The sequence below is a fragment of the Macaca mulatta genome, chromosome 16 (assembly GCF_049350105.2).
Source record: "Macaca mulatta isolate MMU2019108-1 chromosome 16, T2T-MMU8v2.0, whole genome shotgun sequence".
In the NCBI taxonomy this organism is placed as follows: Eukaryota; Metazoa; Chordata; class Mammalia; order Primates; family Cercopithecidae; genus Macaca; species Macaca mulatta.
Window position 1 is genome coordinate 89964492 of NC_133421.1, and position 20445 is coordinate 89984936.

The 20445-nt window shown below is 55.8% G+C and overlaps 2 protein-coding genes across 11 annotated transcripts in view; both read left to right on the forward strand.

Moving 5' to 3' along the window:
• The window catches only part of SLC26A11 (solute carrier family 26 member 11), a 65137-nt gene that overhangs the window by 40492 nt on the left and 4200 nt on the right, over positions 1-20445 (forward strand). The window lies entirely within an intron of this gene.
• The window catches only part of RNF213 (ring finger protein 213), a 134153-nt gene continuing 113959 nt past the window's right edge, over positions 252-20445 (forward strand). For 3 of the 9 annotated variants that reach the window (XM_028836893.2, XM_077973146.1, XM_077973150.1), the window contains exons 1-3: positions 3463-3613; positions 8022-8185; positions 19437-19583. In XM_028836893.2, coding sequence (XP_028692726.2) covers positions 3517-3613; positions 8022-8185; positions 19437-19583 — 408 coding nt within the window. In that variant the 5' untranslated portion in view covers positions 3463-3516. Of the gene's footprint in view, positions 1231-3462; positions 3614-8021; positions 8186-19436; positions 19584-20445 lie in introns of those variants that run through there. The other 6 variants (XM_077973147.1, XM_077973149.1, XM_077973145.1 and 3 more) reach the window with 5 other exon arrangements.

A 20445-nucleotide genomic window follows, 5' to 3' on the forward strand; every position in this document is an offset into this window, starting at 1 on the left:
GTCCAGAGAGGGACGGGATGAAGGGGTGAGAGGGGAAGGAAGAAAAAGAAAGTGGGCGATTTTAAAACGGAGGTCCCTGGTTACACCGTGAGCCTCACAAATGAGGAAACTGAGGCACGGAGGATGGCGCCGGCCGGTGTGGCCCCTCCGTCATCAGTGACAGAGCGCGCTCTGCGCGGGGCCGCGGAGATCCCTTAATACGCAAAGGCCCCCACGCAGCGCGCTGACTACCTCCACTGCACCCGCCAGGCGCCCTCTGGGCGGCTTCCAGGCCGACCGCCCGCTCTGCCGGGCCGCGGACACTGTCCGAGGTGCTGGGCGCCGGGGCAGGGGGCGCACCCGTCCGGCCCCACTCCACTGCTCAGGCCCGCCCGGGGTCTGGGCTTCCGGGAGACCCGCATGCGCCCCACGCCTGGCGGGAACCTAGGCCCCTCCCGCGCCTGTCCCCAGCGCGCAGCGGCCCGAGGCGCCTCCCGGGGGCTGGGGGCGCGGAGTCACTGGGAGGCGCCACCGGCGGGGAATTCCGCACACGCCTGCGCGGGTCCAGCGGCGGCGGGCAGGGCGGGCCCAGGGCCCCGTGACCCGAGGGGCGACAGCGCGCGGCAGGCGGCGAGCTCGGGGGCCGCAGGTGCGAGCGGACGCGGAGAGTCTCCCGGGGCGGGGAGCGGGCTAGGGTGCAGTGGGCCCCGCGGGTGGGCGGGTTGACCCGGTCCCGGGGAGCGGCGCCTGCGTCCGGATGCCCCTCCCGGCCGCCTCTTCCTGCCGGCTCCAAGTTTCGGTTTCGCCGCCGGGGTGCCCGGTCCAGCCCCACCCGCGGCGCCCACCGACCCTGTTTCCCGGCTGCGGGAGGGGCCGGGGTGGGGGCAGCAGGCACCCATGGGACCCCGGCGACATCCCCGGAGCGCAGAGCGCTTCCGACCCGCCCATCCCGGGGCGCGGAGGAGCTTTTGCGCCCCGGCGGTGCTGCCCCCAGGAAGTGGCCGGGGCACGGGCGGGTAGTGGACGGGGACAGCCGGACCGGGGCCTGCAGCTCCGCCCGGGAATCCTGCGCCTGCACGAATTGCAACAACGGAAAAGTGAAGTTGCAAAAACAGATTCCTAACTTTTACGAGGGAGGCATCGCCCCTTCCGGACCGCACCGCGCAGCGTCCTCCCGACTTGGCGAAGTCGCCCGAGCGCGGGGTTCAAGGCCGGAGTGGGCAGCCCTCCCGGATGGCTGCCTGCAAGCCGGTGGGCCGGGTCCTGGGGGAGTCTAGGCCGGGAGGGGAAGGAGCTGTGCAAACATGGTGGTGACCTCTCCCTGCCCCCACCTTGTTGACTTTGGTTGTGGTTGGGGGGATGGGCTTTGATTTGGGAGGCAGTGTCTGTGCTTGGGGAAAAATGGCAGAGAAAAGACAGGAAGCGTATTGAATGCAGCAGTGTTGGGTGCCTGGGGCGCTCTCTTGTGTCTTTCGGCCCCTAGGGCAGACGGAACAATTAGATGCTTTAGGGGGCCGGCGCGGTGGCTCATGCTTGTAATACCAAAACTTTGGGAAGCCAAGGCGGGCGGATCACCTGAGGTCAGGAGTTCCAGACCAGCCTGGCCAACCTGAAACCCCTTCTCTACTAAAAACACAAAAAATTAGCCAGGTGTGGTGGCGCATGGCTGTAATTCCACCTACTTGGGAGACTGAGGCAGGAGAATCGCTAGAACCCAGAGGCAGAGGTTGCAGTGGTTTGAGATTGCCCACTGCACTCCAGCCTGGGTGACCAGTGAAACTGTAAAAATAAAAAAAAAAAAAGAAGAAGAAGATGCTTTATGGAGGATTTTTCGAGTTTTCTGGTCTATGGTTCCCCCGTGTAGCATTGGAGAAGGAAACACTTCGGGTGGAAAGAAAGAGGCCTGGGCGGTGGGGAGTCATCGAAGGTGTTTGAGGGAGGGAGTGCCCAGTGGTAGTTGCTTCAGGTGGAGTGTGGAGGGGAGGAGGTTCGGTGGGGGCCAGGGCTTGTATGTGGCAGGGGAAGGGGAGTTTTAAACTTTCCTTCTACTCTGAAGGAGAGAGAATTTTAGTCTCTGGAATAAAAGGGCAGCAGACCTGAAGAAGAGATGCAAATTGTCCCATACACTTATTGGGAACCTCATCAAAGAGAAGACTGCAGACGACAGATGATTGATGTTTTATTTATGGCATTGGGACGGGAGCTTGGGGCTGGAGAGGGGAGGTGTACAGGGCTGTCGTGTGCAGATAATCACTCAAGTGATCTGGGAGCTGCTCTCAGAGGAACTGGTGAGGCCGCAGGCACTCCTCTAGTGTGTCCCTGGGACCGCTCCGAGATCCCTCTAGGCAGATAATGGGGCCTCAGAGAGAGCTTCTGCTCCAGTGTGCTCTTTCGTGATGTGGATTTCCTTTATAGCCTTTTACAAAAGGCCAGCTTCCCAGAACTGCTCCTGACTCTGCGGTTTCTCTGAATAGCCATCTCAAAATTGACCACAGAGTCTGTTTTGGAGTGGCATAGATTAGTCTCCCACACAGGTGAAGCCAGGGAACCAACACCCAGTGCTTCTGTCCCGCGTTCAGGCCCGGCCTGAATCAGCCCACCCTGTGATGGAGACTCAGTGGGAGGAGAGGGCAGGGCCAGGGCAAGGAGGGGGCCTGAGTGTCCTCCTGCTGCTGAAGGCACCACTCAGCTGCCGCTCCGGCCACTGCCCCAGTGGAGTTCTTTGGTTCGAAGCCATCAGAAGAAGGGGGTGGGTGGGCCAGTGTGCCCTGGGGCCTCTTACTGGGGAGGGAGAGAGTCAGGTCCTGCACTATTAGGTGGCCAAGAGCCCAAATGCCATCTCCACTCTCACCCTGGATGCAAGAAGTGACCCTGGAGGCCGGGGATGCTGGCCTGAGTCTTGGTCTGGACTCGCTGTGACCATCACCTTGGTTTGATGCCACCCACCACAGAGGCTGTTCTAAGGGCAGGTGGTCAGTGCAGAGTGGGGAGCTTCGTGGACGGCAGCCTCCCCCCATTCCTAGGAATCTGACTGCCAGCCCAGTAGCTCTGGGCTTCCTGCTCAGGCCCCATCACTTGTGGGGCAGGTGCTCTAGTCTTCTTTGGAGGATGAGGAGGGTGAAGCATCAGGAGGCTGAGCACCTTGCTCAGGGCAGGCCGTGGTACCCTGCTGAACAGCACGTGGCTGCCCAGCCTGTCTGGAGCATCCCCTGTCCCCACCCGGCCCAACCCATGTCCTCAGCAGCAGGAATGGTTCTGGGCTGACTGAGTGAGGGACCGGGGCAGAGACTGCAAAAGCTTGAGAGCCAAGAGGGCAGCAGAGAGCGGGGAGGGGCTGGGCTTGGCCTCTGCTGCTGTTGGGTTTCGATTAACCAGGGGACCAGCTGGGCTGCTGTGATTTCACTTTCCTGGAAAATGAAACTGAAGCTATGGTCACGTGACAGGAGGCTGGTATATAGCGGGCTGCCAGCGACTCCTACTCTTGCTTCTGGATCTGCAGGGCACCAGCGCGGGTGTTGAGTCGTCCCAGCAGGACGCATGGAGTGTCCTTCGTGCCATCATGTCTCCAAGGAGGAAGCCCCCAGGTTCTGCAGCCAGTGCGGAGAGAGGCTGCCTCCTGCAGCCCCCATAGCAGGTGAGGTCCCGGGGTGCTGGCGGAGGCTGGGGCAGTGGGGACCCCCGGAGATGTCTCGCCTCCCTTCCAGGAAATGAAAACCCTGGGCAGCAGGCAGCCCAGGTGGGGCCGAGATCCTCTGTGGCTACAGAACTCTCAAGAAGTTTTGTCGGTGTCTTTGCTAGGGGTTCCTGGTGCTTTTGAAAAGTTTCAGTTTCATTTCCTGGAGAGCTCCCGGTTCTTCCTCCCCCGGGGAATGAGAAGTGTCGGGCTGAGCTGAAGGCTTGGTAGAGGGTTTCAGAGGATGCTGCAGGGAAGCAGAGTTCGAGGCTTTGCAGGGGTTGAGAGCTCTGCCTGGGTTCATTTTTGAAGGGCCGTGAGGGGGCCCCAGGACCTGCCCAGGCACCTCCCTGACTCGGGAGGCCAGTGGAGAGGCAGGAGCAGGGCAGTGTCAGGCGGGCCTTGCCTGCTGACCGTCTTGAGTCCATCCTCAATTTTGTTGGCTTCTGGGACCTCAGACTGGTTCCCCTCCTCTAAGGCTTTAAATACCAACCCTATAACTGGCAGCCCCAGACATTCAGCCTGTCTGTGTCCAAAGCCCAGCCCTACCTCCAATGATGAGGGCACCTCCATATTCCACCTGTGGGACCCACCACCCTTGGGCCCTCTCCTTCCTCCATGCCCCACATGCAGAGGGCCCTGCTGGTCTCCCCGCCTCCACACTGCCTTCCTGCTTACGCTCAGCACAGCAGATAGTCAAACCACAGACCCCTTCCAAGATCCGCCTCCACCACCACTGTAACTCAGGAGCAGCAGGAGCCCTGATGGTGGCCACAAGGTCCTACATAGACGGCTGCCCACCCCATTCCTCTTGGCTCCCTCTCCTGCCCCCAGAGCCTACCACCTCCTGGCCCTTCCTGGATACACTAGGTGTGCTTCCACCACAAGACCGTTGCACCACCCTTCCCCTCTTTCAGTCTTTGCCCAGCTGTTTGCCACGGGGTCTCTCCGATGTTGTCCTTCAAGTTTAGGGGTCAGGGTGTGACCCCCAGTCCTTCCGCGTTCTTTTTTTGTTTTTAGAGGGAGTTTTTTTGCTCTTGTTGCTCTGGCTGGAGTGCAGTGGCATGATCTTGGCTCACTGCAACCTCTGCCTCCCAGGTTCTAGTGATTCTTCTGCCTCAGCCTCCCAAGTAGCTGGAACTACAGGCGCCCACCACCACGCCTGGCTAATTTTTGTATTTTTAGTAGAGACAGGGTTTCACCATGTTGGCCAGGCTGGTCTTGAACTCTTGACCTCACGTGATCCACCTGCCTTGGCCTTGCAAAGTGCTGGGATTACAGGTGTGAGCCACCGCGCGGCCTAAGGGCTCTACTTCTATTAATAATAGTGCTGCGAGAACTGGTAGTACGCAGCATGACTGTTTCTAGAGGCATGCAAAGCAAATGCACTTGAGACTCCTAACTCACCACTCGTAAGAGGCCAGGAATTTGGTGACTCTCTACATGATGCTTTTGAACATTTATCGAAAACCAAGAAATGCAATGATGCTGGCTGGTTGCCCCCAGCATCGCTGAGAAAGTGGTGAAAAGGATGAACTCAGGGATTCGATGTCTGGGCTGCAGCTCTGCATAAATGATCTGAGAGTTTGTTAGCGTGCCCTGGGTCAGAATCTTCTCTCCTGTAGGGTTGAAATTGTAGAAAATCGAGCACCAGCTCTCATGCGATTAGCTGAGTTACAACGAAAGCTGAGCTCTCAGCCATGCAGGGTGTCTACTGTTAAAGCGGGGGCACTTAAGCCAGATGCCGTAGTTCACAACTATAACCGCAGCATTTTTACAGGCCGAGGTGGAAGGATCACTTGAGCCTAGGAGTTTGAGACCAGCCTGGGCAATGTAGAAAGACTCTATCTCTGTATAAAAAGAAAAAAAAAAGTGAGGACATTGGGTGGCAAAGGATGGGATCCTTGAAGTTGGGATGGGGACATGGGAAGCCCCTGGCCAGGCTGGAGACATTGAGTTCCAAATGATATAAAGTTGGATCAGGTTGAGTTTGTTAGTGTGGGGCCACTAGCAGAGATTGTGCATTTCATGTTGCAGCTGGTAGAGTTAGGAAGGGCTCTGAGTCTTTGTTTGGTTGCTGAAACATGGATCAAAAGGTAGATCAAAAGGTGGCCCACCTTGCTAGGCATCGTGGCTCACACCTGTAATCCCAGCACTTTGGGAGGCCGAGGTGAGTAGATTGCTTGAGACCAGGAGTTTGAGACCAGCCTAGGCAACATGGTGAAGCCCCATCTCAAAAAAAAACCAAAAAACAAGAATTAGCCGGAGCAGGAGGATCACTTGAGCCTGGGAAGTCGAGGCTGCAGTAAGCCACGATTGTCCCACTACATTCCAGCCTGGGTGACGGAGTGAGATCCTGTCTCAAAAGAAAAGAAAAGAAAAGAAACAGCCTTACAGTGGCCTCTAAGTGCACAAGTGAAAAGAAGAGTCTCACGCCTCTCACTTTATTTTTTAAAATTCTATTCCATTGTTTTGAGACAGAGTCTTGCTCTGTCACCCAGGCTGGAGGCAGTGGTGCCATTTCAGCTCACTGCAACCTCCATCTCCCAGGTTCAAGCGATGTTCCTGCCTCAGCCTCCCAAGTAGCTGGGATTACAGGCGTGAAGCACCACCTTCAGCTATTTTTTATATTTTTAGTAGAGACGGCGTTTCACCATGTTGGCCAGGTTGGTCTCAAACTCCTGACCTCAAGTGATCCGCCCACCTTGGCCTCTCAAAGTGCTGGGATTACAGGTGTGAGCCACCCACACCACACCTGGCCTCATGCCTCTCACTTTAAATCAAGAGTTAGACATGATTAAACTTCTTGAGGAAGGCATGTTGAAAGCTGAGATAGGCTGATAGCTAGGCCTCTTGCACCAAATGGTTAGCCAAGTTGTAAATGCAAAGAAAAAGTTTTTGAAAGAAGTTAAAAGTGCCTCCAGCACTTTGGGAGGCTGAGGTGGGTGGATCACCTGAGGTTAGGAGTTCGAGACCAGCCTGGCCAACGTGGTGAAACCCTGTCTCTACTAAAAATGCAAAAATTATCTGGGTGTGGTGTCTCATGCCCGTAATCCCAGCTTCTTGGGAGGCTGAGGCACAAGAATTGCTTGAACCCAGGAGACAGAAGTTGCGGTGAGCCGAGATCACACCACTGCACTCCAGCCTGGGTGACAAGAGTGAGACTCCATCTCAAAAAAAAAAAAAAAAAAAAAAAAGAGAGAGAGACCATCCTGGCCAATATGGTGAAAACTCATGTCTACTAAAAATACAAAACTTAGCTAGGTGTGGTGGTGTGTACCTGTAGTCCCAGCTACTCGGGAGGCTGAGGCAGGAGAATCACTTGAACCCAGGAGGCAGAGGTTGCAGTGAGCTGAGATTGTACCACTGCACTCCAGCCTGGGTGACAGAGCAAGACTCTGTCTCAAAAAAATAAAATTAAATTAAATTAAAAAAGAAAAAGGAAAAAGAGGTTTATTTAGCTCACAGTTCTGCAGACTGAGAAGTTCAGGGCCTGGCCCTGGCTTCTGGTGAGGGCTTTTGTGCCGTGTCACAACATGGCAGAGTAGGCCGACGGGGATGCCGATGAAGCCTGATGGGGCATCTTGGCTTCGTAACAACCCACTCTGGCGGGTGCTAATCCATTCCCGAGGGGAGTAAACCAGTCTCTCGAGAGAGTGAGAACCCATGACTGCAAACGGCATCAAGCCATTCATGAGGGATTCGCCCTCATGACCCGCAGACCTCCCCCGGCCCTGCCTCCCAGCACTGGCACACTGGGGATCAGATGTCAACATGAGTTTTGGTGGGGACGGACAAGGCACGTCTACACCACAGCGAAGGCTAGAGTGAGTGCGGGGCCGGCGGAGTGGGTGCTCCACGCTGTCTGCGTGGCAGCTCTGCATGGGTGAGAATCTGGAGGCAGAGCAGCTGGGCAGGCAGACGCCTTAGTGCCAGGACAAGGGAAGCAGTGGGAGACCCCTGGGCCACCGCTGGGAGAGTGCCCACCCTGGGGAAGACAGGAGGAATGTCTACAGTAGGGGAGGAAAGCGTAACAGGCTCTGTTTCAGAGGTGCCCAAGGTGTGCTGACATCCTAGTACAGAGTCAGGTGAATCCACTGCTCTGGACATTGGGAGGGAGGGGTTGGATGCTAGGACACTGCGGTCTTTCTGTCTGATTCACCCCTTGTGCTGAGACTGGGGTCCCTGGTTCCCTCCTCCCCACCTGGAGCAGAACCCCTACCCTGCTCACGTCAGCAGGCCAGTGCGGGACCTCGGAGGGAGAGCGGGGTGAATCTCTCTGCACTAGCGGGAAGGATGCCAGTTTTTCCTTCCTAACATTCACTTGCTTCTCTCTGAGGTTTGACCCTTCCTTCGTCTGCCGTTACAGATTCTGAGAACAATAACTCCACAATGGCGTCAGCCCCGGAGGGCGAAATGGAGTGTGGGCAGGAGCTGGAGGAGGAAGGGGGCCCGTGCTTGTCCCCGGGCTCAGACAGTTGGCAAGAAAACCCTGATGAGCCCGGTTCCGATGGCTCCTGGACCATCCAAGAAGTGAGTGCCCCGCCCCTGGCTCCCCGCTGCTCACTCTGCCCAGGATCATCTCACTGCACAGCTGCCCAGCTGGCCCCCGAAAATGCCACCACAGCCCAGCCCACTGAACCTGCCCACAGGGCAGCAGCAGAGCCGCCCCTTCTGCACCTGATTTGTCTCTGGCTGGAGTCTGTGGGTTCCAGACCCCTTGGGGCCTCCACCTTCTTTTTCTTTTCTTTTCTTTTTTCTTTTTTTTTGAGACAGAGTTTCACTCTTGTCGCCCAGGCTGGAGTTCAGTGGTGCAATCTCAGCTCACTGCAGCCTCCACCTCCCGGGTTCAAGCGATTCTTCTGCCTCAGCCTCCCAAGTAGCTGGGACTACAGGCGCGCACCACCTCGCCCGGCTAATTTTTTGTACTTAGTAGAGATGGGGTTTCACCATATTGGCCAGGCTGGTCTGAAACTCCTGACCTCAGGTGATCCACCCACCTCGGCCTCCCAAAGTGCTGGGATTACAGGCATGAGCCACTGCCCCCGGCCTGCACCTTCTTTCTCTTTCTACCAGACCCAATACACATGTGTCTCCCAGAAGCTGTGACTGGGGGGTGGGGCCTGAGCTTCTGCTGTGTGTATCTGTGTCCCAAGCTTCTGTGGGTCTCTTTGCATTGAGGGTGCAAGCTCAGAGGTGCCTTGCAGCTTCAGGGCAGGGACCTGAGCATTGCTGGGTGTGTGTCTTGTGCTTCTGTAGGCCTCTGCATTGAGGATGCATGCCCAGAGGGACTTTGAAGCTTTGGGTGTGGGACGGGTGCTCTGGAAATGTGCTGGCTGGCAGGTTGCCCTTCTTGGAAGGGTGTGGCTGAGCCATCTTTCGGCTCCCTATGGCCTCCAACAGCCCCTTAGGTGTGTTAGACACCAAGAGAATGCGTCCTTGGTGAGATCCCCAGTTGGAGCTGCTAGGGGAGGCTTTCGAGGGGAGCGTCCTGGATATGTTCAAGGAGAATGGCTGGAAGAGAACCATTCTCCTGGGCTCTAGCACAGCCTGGGAAGACCCAGAGGGCAGTGTCAGCTCCCAGGTTTCTTGCTGGGCACTGAGAAGGGGAAGCTAAGCTGTTTTTCTGTGTCGGCGCTGGGGTTGGCTTTCTGTCTGTTGTTCCTTGTAGGTGGCACTCCATGATTGGGCTGTGGTGGGGAGTGATGCAGCTGCAGTGCTGTGGTCTGTGGGGTGTGTGTTGGGGGGGTGTGAGTGGGGTGAATGGGACGTGTGTGTTGGGGGTGTGTGAGAGGTGTGTGTGTGTGTGTTGGGGGTGTGTGTTGGGGGTGTGTGAGCGGTGTGAGTGGAATGTGTGTGTTGGGGTTCGTGAGAGGTGTGTGTTGAGGGTGTGTGAGGGGTGTGTGTGTTAGGTGTGTGTGTGTTGGGGGTGTGTGAGCAGTGTGAGTGGAATGTGTGTGTATTGGTGTGTGAGTGGGGTGAGTGGGGTGTGTGTGTGTTGGGGGTGTGTGAGTAGTGTGAGTGGGGTATGTGTATGTTGGGGGTGTGTGAGTGGGGTGAGTGGGGTGTGTGTGTGTTGGGGGTGTGTGAGTGGGGTGAGTGGAATGTGTGTGTGTTGGGGGTGTGTGAGTGGGGTGAGTGGGGTGTGTGTGTGTTGGGGGTGTGTGAGTAGTGTGAGTGGGGTGTGTGTGTGTTGGGGGTGTGTGAGTGGGGTGAGTGGGGTGTGTGTGTGTTGGGGGTGTGTGAGTGGGGTGAGGAGTGTGTGTGTTGGGGGTGTGTGAGTGGGGTGAGTGGGGTGTGTGTGTGTTGGGGGTGTGTGAGTGGGGTGAGTGGGGTGTGTGTGTGTTGGGGGTGTGTGAGTGGGGTGAGTGGGGTGTGTGTGTGTTGGGGGTGTGTGAGTAGTGTGAGTGGGGTATGTGTATATTGGGGGTGTGTGAGTGGGGTGAGGGGTGTGTGTGTGTTGGGGGTGTGTGTGGGGTGAGTGGGGTGTATGTGTGTTGGGGGTGTGTGAGTGGGGTGAGTGGGGTGTGTGTGTGTTGGGGGTGTGTGAGTGGGGTGAGTGGGGTGTATGTGTGTTGGGGGTGTGTGAGTAGTGTGAATGGGGTATGTGTATGTTAGGGGTGTGTGAGTGGGGTGTGTGTGTTGTCAGGCCTCTGAGCCCAAGCTAAGCCATCCTATCCCCTGTGACCTGCACGTACACATCCAGATGGCCTGAAGCAAGTGAAGAATCACAAAAGAAGTGAAAATGGCCAGTCCCTGCCTTAAGTGATGACATTACCTTGTGAAATTCCTTCTCCTGGCTCAAAAGCTCCCTCACTGAGCACCTTGTGACCCCCAACCCTGCCCATCAGAGAACAACAACCCCCTTTGAATGTAATTTTCCACCACCCACCCAAATCTTATAAAACAGCCCGATGCCTATCTCCCTTCGCTGACTCTGTTTTCGGACTCAGCCCACCTGCACCCAGGTGATTAAAAAGCTTTATTGCTCACACGTGTGTTGGGGGTGTGTAAGTGGTATGTGTATTGGGGGTGTGTATGTGTTGGGGGTGTGTGAGTGGTGTGTGTGTGTTGGGGGTGAGTGATGTGAGTGGGGTGTGTGTGTGTTGGGATGTGTGAGTGGTGTGAGTGGGGTGTGTGTATGTTGGTGTGTGTGTGAGTGGGGTGTGTGTGTTGGGGGTGTGTAAGTGGTATGTGTATTGGGGGTGTGTATGTGTTGGGGGTGTGTGAGTGGTGTGTGTGTGTTGGGGGTGAGTGATGTGAGTGGGGTGTGTGTGTGTTGGGATGTGTGAGTGGTGTGAGTGGGGTGTGTGTATGTTGGTGTGTGTGTGAGTGGGGTGTGTGTGTTGGGGGTGTGTAAGTGGTATGTGTATTGGGGGTGTGTATGTGTTGGGGGTGTGTGAGTGGTGTGTGTGTGTTGGGGGTGAGTGATGTGAGTGGGGTGTGTGTGTGTTGGGATGTGTGAGTGGTGTGAGTGGGGTGTGTGTATGTTGGTGTGTGTGTGAGTGGGGTGTGTGTGTTGGGGGTGTGTAAGTGGTATGTGTATTGGGGGTGTGTATGTGTTGGGGGTGTGTGAGTGGTGTGTGTGTGTTGGGGGTGAGTGATGTGAGTGGGGTGTGTGTGTGTTGGGATGTGTGAGTGGTGTGAGTGGGGTGTGTGTATGTTGGTGTGTGTGTGAGTGGGGTGTGTGTGTTGGGGGTGTGTAAGTGGTATGTGTATTGGGGGTGTGTATGTGTTGGGGGTGTGTGAGTGGTGTGTGTGTGTTGGGGGTGAGTGATGTGAGTGGGGTGTGTGTGTGTTGGGATGTGTGAGTGGTGTGAGTGGGGTGTGTGTATGTTGGTGTGTGTGTGAGTGGGGTGTGTGTGTTGGGGGTGTGTAAGTGGTATGTGTATTGGGGGTGTGTATGTGTTGGGGGTGTGTGAGTGGTGTGTGTGTTGGGGTGTGTGAGTGGTGTGAGTGGGGTGTGTATGTTTGTGTGTGTGAGGGCGGTGTGTGTGTTGGGGTGTGTGTGTGTTTGGGTATGTGAGTTGGGGGTGTGTGAGTGGGGTAAGTGGGATGTGTGTTCATGCTGGGGTGTGTATGAGTGGGGTGAGTGGGATATGTGTGTGTGTTGGATGTGTGTGTGCTGGGGTATGTGAGTTGGGTGTGTGGGTGGGGTGTGTGTGTGTGTTGGGAGTGTGTGAGTGAGGTGAGTGGGATTGTGTGTTGGGGTGTGTGAGTGGGCTGTGTGTGTGTTGTGGGGTGTGTGTATGTTGGGATATGTGTGTTGGGGTGTGTGGGGTGTGTGTGTGTTGGGGATGTGTGTGTTGGGAGTGTGTGAGCGAGGTGAGTGGTATGTGTGTGTGTTGGGGTGTGTGTGAGTGGGGTGTGTGTGTGTTGGGGGTGTGTGAGTGGGGTGTGTGAGTGGGGTGTGTGTGTTGGGGTGTGTGTGAGTGCGGTGTGTGTGTGTTGGGGTATGTGTGTTGGGGTATGTGTGTTGGGGTGTGTGAGTGGGGTGTGTGTGTTGGGGTGTGTGTGAGTGTGGTGTGTGTGTGTTGGGGTATGTGTGTTGGGGTATGTGTGTTGGGGTGTGTGAGTGGGGTGTGTGTGTTGGGGTTGTGTGTGTGTTAGGGTATGTGAGTTGGGGGTGTGTGAGTGGAGGGTGTGTGTGTTGGGGATGTGTGTGTTGGGAGTGTGAGCGAGGTGAGTGGCATGTGTGTACATGTTGGGGTGTGTGTGAGTGGGGTGAGTGGGATATGTATGTGTTGGGGTGTGAGTGGGGTGTGTGTGTACATGTTGGGGTGTGTGTGAGTGGGGTGAGTGGGATATGTATGTGTTGGGGTGTGTGTGAGTGGGGTGTGTGTGTGTTGGGGTGTGTGTGAGTGGGGTGTGTGTGTGTTGGGGTATGTGTGAGTGGGGAGAGTGGGGTATGTGTGTTGGGGTGTGAGTGGGGGGTGTGTGTGTTGGAGTGTGTGTGAGTGGGGTGAGTGGGGTATGTGTGTTGGGGTGTGAGTGGGGTGTGTGTGTGTTGGAGTGTGTGTGAGTGGGGTGAGTGGGATATGTATGTGTTGGGGTGTGTGTGAGTGGGGTGTGTGTGTGTTGGGGTGTGTGTGAGTGGGGTGAGTGGGATATGTATGTGTTGGGGTGTGTGGGTGGGGTGTGTGTGTGTGTTGGGGTGTGTGTGAGTGGGGAGAGTGGGGTATGTGTGTTGGGGTGTGAGTGGGGTGTGTGTGTGTTGGGGTGTGTGTGAGTGGGGTGAGTGGGGTATGTGTGTTGGGGTGTGAGTGGGGTGTGTGTGTGTGTTGGGGTGTGTGTGAGTGGGATATGTATGTGTTGGGGTGTGTGTGAGTGGGATATGTATGTGTTGGGGTGTGTGTGAGTGGGGAGAGTGGGATATGTGTGTTGGGGTGTGAGTGGGGTGTGTGTGTGTTGGGGTGTGTGTGAGTGGGGTGAGTGGGGTATGTGTGTTGGGGTGTGTGTGAGTGCGGTGTGTGTGTGTGTTGGGTGTGTGTGTGTGTTGGGGGGTGTGTGTTGGGGTGTGTGTGTGTTGGGGTGTGTGTGAGTGGGGTGAGTGGGATATGTGTGTTGGGGTATGAGTGGGGTGTGTGTGTTGGGGTGTGTGTGAGTGGGGTGAGTGGGATATGTATGTGTTGGGGTGTGTGTGAGTGGGGTGTGTGTGTATTGGGGTGTGTGTGAGTGGGGTGAGTGGGATATGTATGTGTTGGGGTGTGTGTGAGTGGGGTGTGTGTGTGTTGGGGTGTGTGTGAGTGGGGTGAGTGGGATATGTATGTGTTGGGGTGTGAGTGAGAGGGGTGTGTGTGTGTTGGGGTGTGTGTGAGTGGGGTGAGTGGGATATGTATGTGTTGGGGTGTGAGTGGGGTAAGTGGGATATGTGTTGGGGTGTGTGTGAGTGCGGTGTGTGTGTGTGTGTTGGGGGCGTGTGTGTTGGGGTGTATGTGAGTGCGGTGTGTGTGTGTGTTGGGGGTGTGTGTGTTGGGGTGTATGTGAGTGCGGTGTGTGTGTGTGTGTTGGGGGTGTGTGTGTTGGGGTGTGTGTGTGTTGGGATGTGAGTGGGGTGAGTGGGATATGTGTGTTGGGGTGTGAGTGGGGTGTGTGTGTGTTGGGGTGTGTGTGAGTGGGGTGAGTGGGATACGTATGTGTTGGGGTGTGTGTGAGTGGGGTGGGTGTGTGTTGGGGTGTGTGTGAGTGGGGTGAGTAGGATATGTATGTGTTGGGGTGTGTGTGAGTGGGGTGTGTGTGTGTTGGGGTGTGTGTGAGTGGGGTGTGTGTGTGTTGGGGTGTGTGTGAGTGGGGTGAGTGGGATATGTATGTGTTGGGGTGTGTGTGGGTTGGGGTGTGTGTGAGTGGGATATGTATGCGTTGGGGTGTGTGTGAGTGGGGTGAGTGGGGTATGTGTGTTGAGGTGTGAGTGGGGTGTGTGTGTGTTGGGGTGTGTGTGAGTGGGGTGAGTGGGGTATGTGTGTTGGGGTGTGAGTGGGGTGTGTGTGTGTGTTGGGGTGTGTGTGAGTGGGATATGTATGTGTTGGGGTGTGTGTGAGTGGGATATGTATGTGTTGGGGTGTGTGTGAGTGGGGAGAGTGGGATATGTGTGTTGGGGTGTGAGTGGGGTGTGTGTGTGTTGGGGTGTGTGTGAGTGGGGTGAGTGGGGTATGTGTGTTGGGGTGTGTGTGAGTGCGGTGTGTGTGTGTGTTGGGGGGGTGTGTGTTGGGGTGTGTGTGAGTGCGGTGTGTGTGTGTGTTGGGGGGGTGTGTGTTGGGGTGTGTGTGAGTGCGGTGTGTGTGTATTGGGGTGTGTGTGAGTGCGGTGTGTGTGTGTTGGGGGTGTGTGTTTGTGTGTGTGTGTTGGGGGTGTGTGTTGGGGTGTGTGTGAGTGCGGTGTGTGTGTGTGTGTTGGGGGGTGTGTGTTGGGGTGTGAGTGCGGTGTGTGTGTGTTGGGGGGTGTGTGTTGGGGTGTGTGTGAGTGCGGTGTGTGTGTGTTGGGGGGGTGTGTGTTGGGGTGTGTGTGAGTGCGGTGTGTGTGTGTGTTGGGGGTGTGTGTGTTGGGGTGTGTGTGAGTGTGGTGTGTGTGTGTGTTAGGGGGTGTGTGTTGGGGTGTGTGTGAGTGCGGTGTGTGTGTGTGTGTTGGGGGGGTGTGTGTTGGGGTGTGTGTGAGTGCGGTGTGTGTGTGTGTTGGGGGGGTGTGTGTTGGGGTGTGTGTGAGTGCGGTGTGTGTGTGTGTTGGGGGGTGTGTGTTGGGGTGTGTGTGAGTGCGGTGTGTGTGTGTGTTGGGGTGTGTGTGAGTGCGGTGTGTGTGTGTGTTGGGGGGGTGTGTGGGGGTGTGTGAGAGCGGTGTGTGTGTGTGTGTTGGGGTGTGTGTGTTGGGGTGTGTGTGAGTGCGGTGTGTGTGTGTGTTGGGGTGTGTGTGAGTGCGGTGTGTGTGTGTGTGTTGAGGGATGTGTGTTGGGGTGTGTGTGAGTGCGGTGTGTGTGTGTTGGGGTGTTTGTGAGTGTGGTGTGTGTGTGTGTGTTGAGGGGTGTGTGTTGGGGTGTGTGTGAGTGCGGTGTGTGTGTGTGTGTTGGGGGGGTGTGTGTTGGGGTGTGTGAGAGTGCGGTGTGTGTGTGTGTTGGGGTGTATGTGAGTGCGGTGTGTGTGTGTGTGTTGGGGTGTGTGTGAGTGCGGTGTGTGTGTGTGTTGGGGGGGTGTGTGTTGGGGGGTGTGTGAGTGCGGTGTGTGTGTGTGTTGGGGGGGTGTGTGTTGGGGGTGTGTGTGTTGGGGTGTGTGTGAGTGAGGTGTGTGTGTGTGTTGGGGGGTGTGTGTTGGGGTGTGTGTGAGTGCGGTGTGTGTGTGTGTTGGGGGGTGTGTGTTGGGGTGTGTGTGAGTGCGGTGTGTGTGTGTGTTGGGGGGGTGTGTGTTGGGGTGTGTGTGAGTGCGGTGTGTGTGTGTGTTGGGGGGGTGTGTGTTGGGGTGTGTGTGAGTGCGGTGTGTGTGTTTGGGGTGAGTGTGAGTGGGGTGTGTGTGTGTTGGGGTGTGTGTGAGTGGGGAGAGTGGGGTATGTGTGTTGGGGTGTGAGTGGGGTGTGTGTGAGTGCGGTGTGTGTGACTGGGGTGAGTGGGGTATGTGTGTTGGGGTGTGTGTGAGTGCGGTGTGTGTGTGTGTGTTGGGGGGGTGTGTGTTGGGGTGTGTGTGAGTGCGGTGTGTGTGTGTTGGGGTGTGTGTGAGTGGGGTGTGTGTGTGTTGGGGTGTGTGTGAGTGGGGAGAGTGGGGTATGTGTGTTGGGGTGTGAGTGGGGTGTGTGTGAGTGCGGTGTGTGTGTGCTTGTGTCATTCCCTTGGAGAGTAATCCCTTCCAGAGTGGCCAAGGCCACCCCCAAGCCTGGACCACATGGGATGCAGAAAATTTGGGTAACTCCTTTTTTATACCTAATTTGGAACTCCGTCAGAGTGGAGAAGTGGCAATGTGGACGGTGTTCCTTGAAAACATTGAAGACAAATGAATAAATCGTTTGCCATCTGGGGCAAACAATAAACCCGTGTAAAGACAGGAAAAGCTAAGAATTGAGTTACTTGGGGGAATAAAATTTTGAGAAGTTCCTATGAATAATGAGGAATCTAGAAAGCCACACAAATGCTCAAGCAGGAAACCTGCTCAAAAAAGACCTGAGAAGACCTCGGGGCAGGCCAGAAGGAAGGCTAAGTGTGGGAGGGGTGCCCCAACTCAGGGCCAGTCTACAAAGACTGAGAGAGTTTTTTTTTGTTTTGTTTTGTTTCGTTTTTGAGACGGAGTCTCGCTCTGTCGCCCAGGCTGGAGTGCAGTGGTGCAATCTCAGCTCACTGCAAGCTCTGCCTCCCAGGTTCAACCGATTCTCCTACCTCAGCCTCCCGAGTAGCTGGGACTACAGGTGTGAGCCACCACGCCCTGCTAATTTTTTGTATTTTTAGTAGAGACGGGATTTCACCGTGTTAGCCAGGAGGGTCTCGATCTCCTGACCTTGTGATCCACCTGCCTCGGCCTCCCAAAGCACTGGGATTACAGGTGTGAGCCACTGCGCCTGGCCAGTTTTGTTTTTTTTCCCCATGTTTTGGCTGTGGGTGTTTAAGGAAATTGCTATCAAACCACTAATTGGCAACAAGCTAAAGGAACAGAGAGTTTATTATTTATTTATTTTTACTTTTATTTTTTGTTTTATTTATTTATTTATTTATTTTTGAGAAGAGTTTCGCTCCTGTTGCCCAGGCTGTAGTGCAATGGCGTGATCTCGGCTCACAGCTGCCTCCACCTCCCGGGTTCAAGCGATTCTCCTGCATCAGCCTCCCAAGTAGCTGGGATTACAGGTGTGCACCACCACGCCCGGCTGATACTGTATTTTTAGTAGAACAGGGTTTCTCCATCTTGGTCAGGCTGGTCTTGAACCCCTGACTTCAGGTGATCTGCCCGCCTCAGCCTCCCAAAATGCTGGGATTAGAGGTGTGAGCCACCGTGCCTGGCCTATTATTTATTTATTTATTTTTTTTAACGTTTTAAAATTTTTTTATTAGTGGAATCTGCTTGAATTTGTAAAATGTAGAGTTGACACTGAAGGTGTGATAAGAATGAAGACATTTAATAGGGAATCTTGAACAAGAGAAAACCAACATGAACAAGGGAACAAAAAAAGAGGCCGGACGCAGTGGCTCACAGGGTGACTGTGAGATCCTGCATCAAAAAGAGAGAGAAAGAAGGAAGGAAGGAAAGTAAGAAGTGTTGATGAGGATGTGGAGAAGTTGGAAGTGTTGTACAGTGTGGGTGGGAATGTCAGATGCTGCAGCCACTAAGGAAACAGCAAGGCAGTTGATCCAAAAGTTACACATAAAATTATCCTAGGCTGGGTGCGGTGGCTCACGCCTGTCATCCCAGCCCTTTGGGAGGCTGAGGTGGGTGGATCATGAGGTCAGGAGATCGAGAACATCCTGGCCAACATGGTGAAACCCCGTCTCTACTAAAAATACAAAAAAAATTTAGGTGGGCATGGGGACACATGCCTGTAGTCCCAGCTACTCAGGAGGCTGAGGCAGGAGAATCACTTGAACCTGGGAGGTGGAGGTTGCAGTGAGCCGAGATCGCACCACTGCACTCTAGTCTGTCAACAGAGCGAGACTCAGTCTCCAAAAAAAAAAAAAAAAAGAATATGATATGGATCCGTGCTGCAGTGTGGATGGACCTCAAAAACATGCTAAATGAAAGAAGCCAGATACAAGAGGCCATGTATGATCCCATTGATGCGAAATATCCACGATAGACTCACCCATGGAGACAGAACACAGATTAGTGGTTGGCTGGGAGGAGTGGGGAGTAGGGAGTCATTGCTGTGGGGTTTCCTTCTGGGGTGAAGAAAATGGGAACTAGGGCCGGGGGTGGTGGCTTCTCACCTGTAATCCCAGCACTTTGGGAGGCTGAGGCGCGTGGATCACTTGAGGTCAGGAGTTTGAGACCAGCCTGACCAACATGGGGAAACCCCCTCTCTACTAAAAATACAAAAATTAGCCGAGTGTGCTGGTGCTTGCCTGTAAGCCCAGCTACTTGGGAGGTTGAGGCAGGGGAATCACTTGAACCCAGGACGCAGAGGTTGCAGTGAGCTGAGATTGAGCCACTGCACTCCAGCCTGGGTGACAGTGAGACTCTGTCTCAAAAAAAACAAAACAAAAAAAAAAAACGGCTAAATATACACATATCCACACATGAGAGAAGTTCAGAGTGAATGCACAGGTGAACGCCGCTGGGTGTCTCTGGTGACGAGCTTACAGGGGCTTTTGTGTGTTTTCCCAATCCCACGGGGAACCTGTTGAATTCTGAAGCTGAGAGCGGTGTACGCGTTCTAGAGAACGGTTCTCTAAGCACAGACGCTGCATTCTAACCATGGTGAGGAGGGTGCCCGGAGCCAAGGGAGGTGGCCCCAGCGAGCTTCGTGGCCAGCCTCACCCCGCAGCAGAGTCAGGTGGTCAGTCTTTACCCGCAGTCATGGGGTGGGTGGAGAGGGAGAGGGTGCAGAGAGGGGCCCGCGCCTGTCCCTTGGCACAGCCGTTCTCCACTTGGTCTCTCCCTTGGTGGCCGCTGGTTGCCGACTAACCGGGTGCCCTTTGTGGATTCTTCCTCTGGAGAGGCTGCTGGGCTTGGCTGCTGGGTTGTACTTCCTGCGGTGAGGGAGGAGGAGACTCTGCTGCAGCCGGGGCCATTTGGGTTCGAAGCTCCTGCTGGAGCTTCCCTTCCTCAGCTTCCTGCTGGGCGTCTTGCTGTGAGGTCTCCTGGTGATGCCCGGTGTGGGAGGGAGGTGCCGGATGAGCATGCCCGCTGCGGGGCCAGACTGCCCGCCTCTGGCTCTAGGGGTTCAGGAGGCCTGGCCTGGCTGGACCTGGGGTGCCCGGGCCTGCCTGTAGCTTCTGGGTTGGTCTCTGCAGTGCATCTGTGCTCTGAGCACAAGCCAAGGCATTCGTGTGGAGGCCCAGGGGCGCCAGGAACCTGGTAGGGTGCTGTGAGCCTGGCAGGGTGCTGTGAGCCTGGCAGGGTGCCACCTCTGGTGTGGGCAGTTCTTCTCTTACGTGGATTTGCCCTGCACGTCTGCAGGAGCTGCTGCTTGGTGTCCCCACACCCTCCTGCCCGTGGGCCCTGGATGCAGAGGGTGCTGGGGAGCTGGTCAGTGCCCACACGTGGATGTCCCTGCCTGGGCCTTTCTGAGAGGAGGTGACCCCTGAGGTGGGGTCTTTGGGAGTCTGCTAGAGCTGTGCGTGGGGTGCACAGCCCTGCCCTGTCTGAAGGGGGTCGTGTTTCAACAGGGAGCTGCGTCAGAGTTTTTGGTAGATGCTACTGTAGACCTCATATCCGATGAGTGGGAAGCTGCTCATGCCATACCCCGCAAGAGAAGGAAGCAGGACGCAGCCCCGCTTGAGGCCGCCGGCGTGCCTTCTGCAGACTGTGAGCAGGTAGTCTGAGTCAACAGTTGGGCAGTACGCTCCCCGCCCCGCCCCGCCCCGTGCATGCCGGCACAGCCACCTCGCGCTTCCGGCCCTGGAGTCCCCGCCAGCCAAGGAAGGCTGCCCAGGACTGGCGTTCTCAGGTCACCCTTGGGCTGTGACAGAGCAACACTGATTCAGGCTTGGCTCTTGTGACTCTGAGGACATTTTGCTAGCGGTGAATTTCCACTTTGTTGTGCTTGCCCTTCTGGCCCCCATCCTTCCACTCGCCTTTTTACTCCATGCAGCTGTCCCCTTGGACACCTGGAGAAACTTAACCTGGTTGCACTCACCTGGCTAAAGGTCCACTGGCAACACAGGCTTCATCACAGACAGCAGGAGGGGAGCCTGAGGGGCTGAGAGGGCCGGGCCCAGGCAGGCGGGGGCCGGACCAGGCCTCTGCCTGAACACAAGGTCTTGGATGGCGCTCGCCGCATGGGGGTGTAGTGGAAACCCTGCTCAGTTTAGTCTCTGGTTTCTGGAAGTTGAAATCCTGACTTTTTCTTTCTTTCTTTCCTTTTTTTGAGACGGAGTCTCGCTCTGTTGCCCAGGCTGGAGTGCAGTGGCATGATCTCAGCTCACTGCAACCTCCGCCTCCCGGGTTCAAGCGATTCTCCTGCCTCCCCCTCCTGAGTAACTGGGACTACAGGCGCCTGCCACCACGTCCGGCTACTTTTTTGTGTGTATTTTTAGTAGAGACGGGGTTTCACCATGTTGGCCAGGCTAGTCTTGAACTCCTGGCCTCAAATTATCCACCCACCTCGGCCTTCCAAAGTGCTGGGATTACAGACGTGAGCCACCGTGCCTGTCCAAAATCCTGACTTTTTCTATA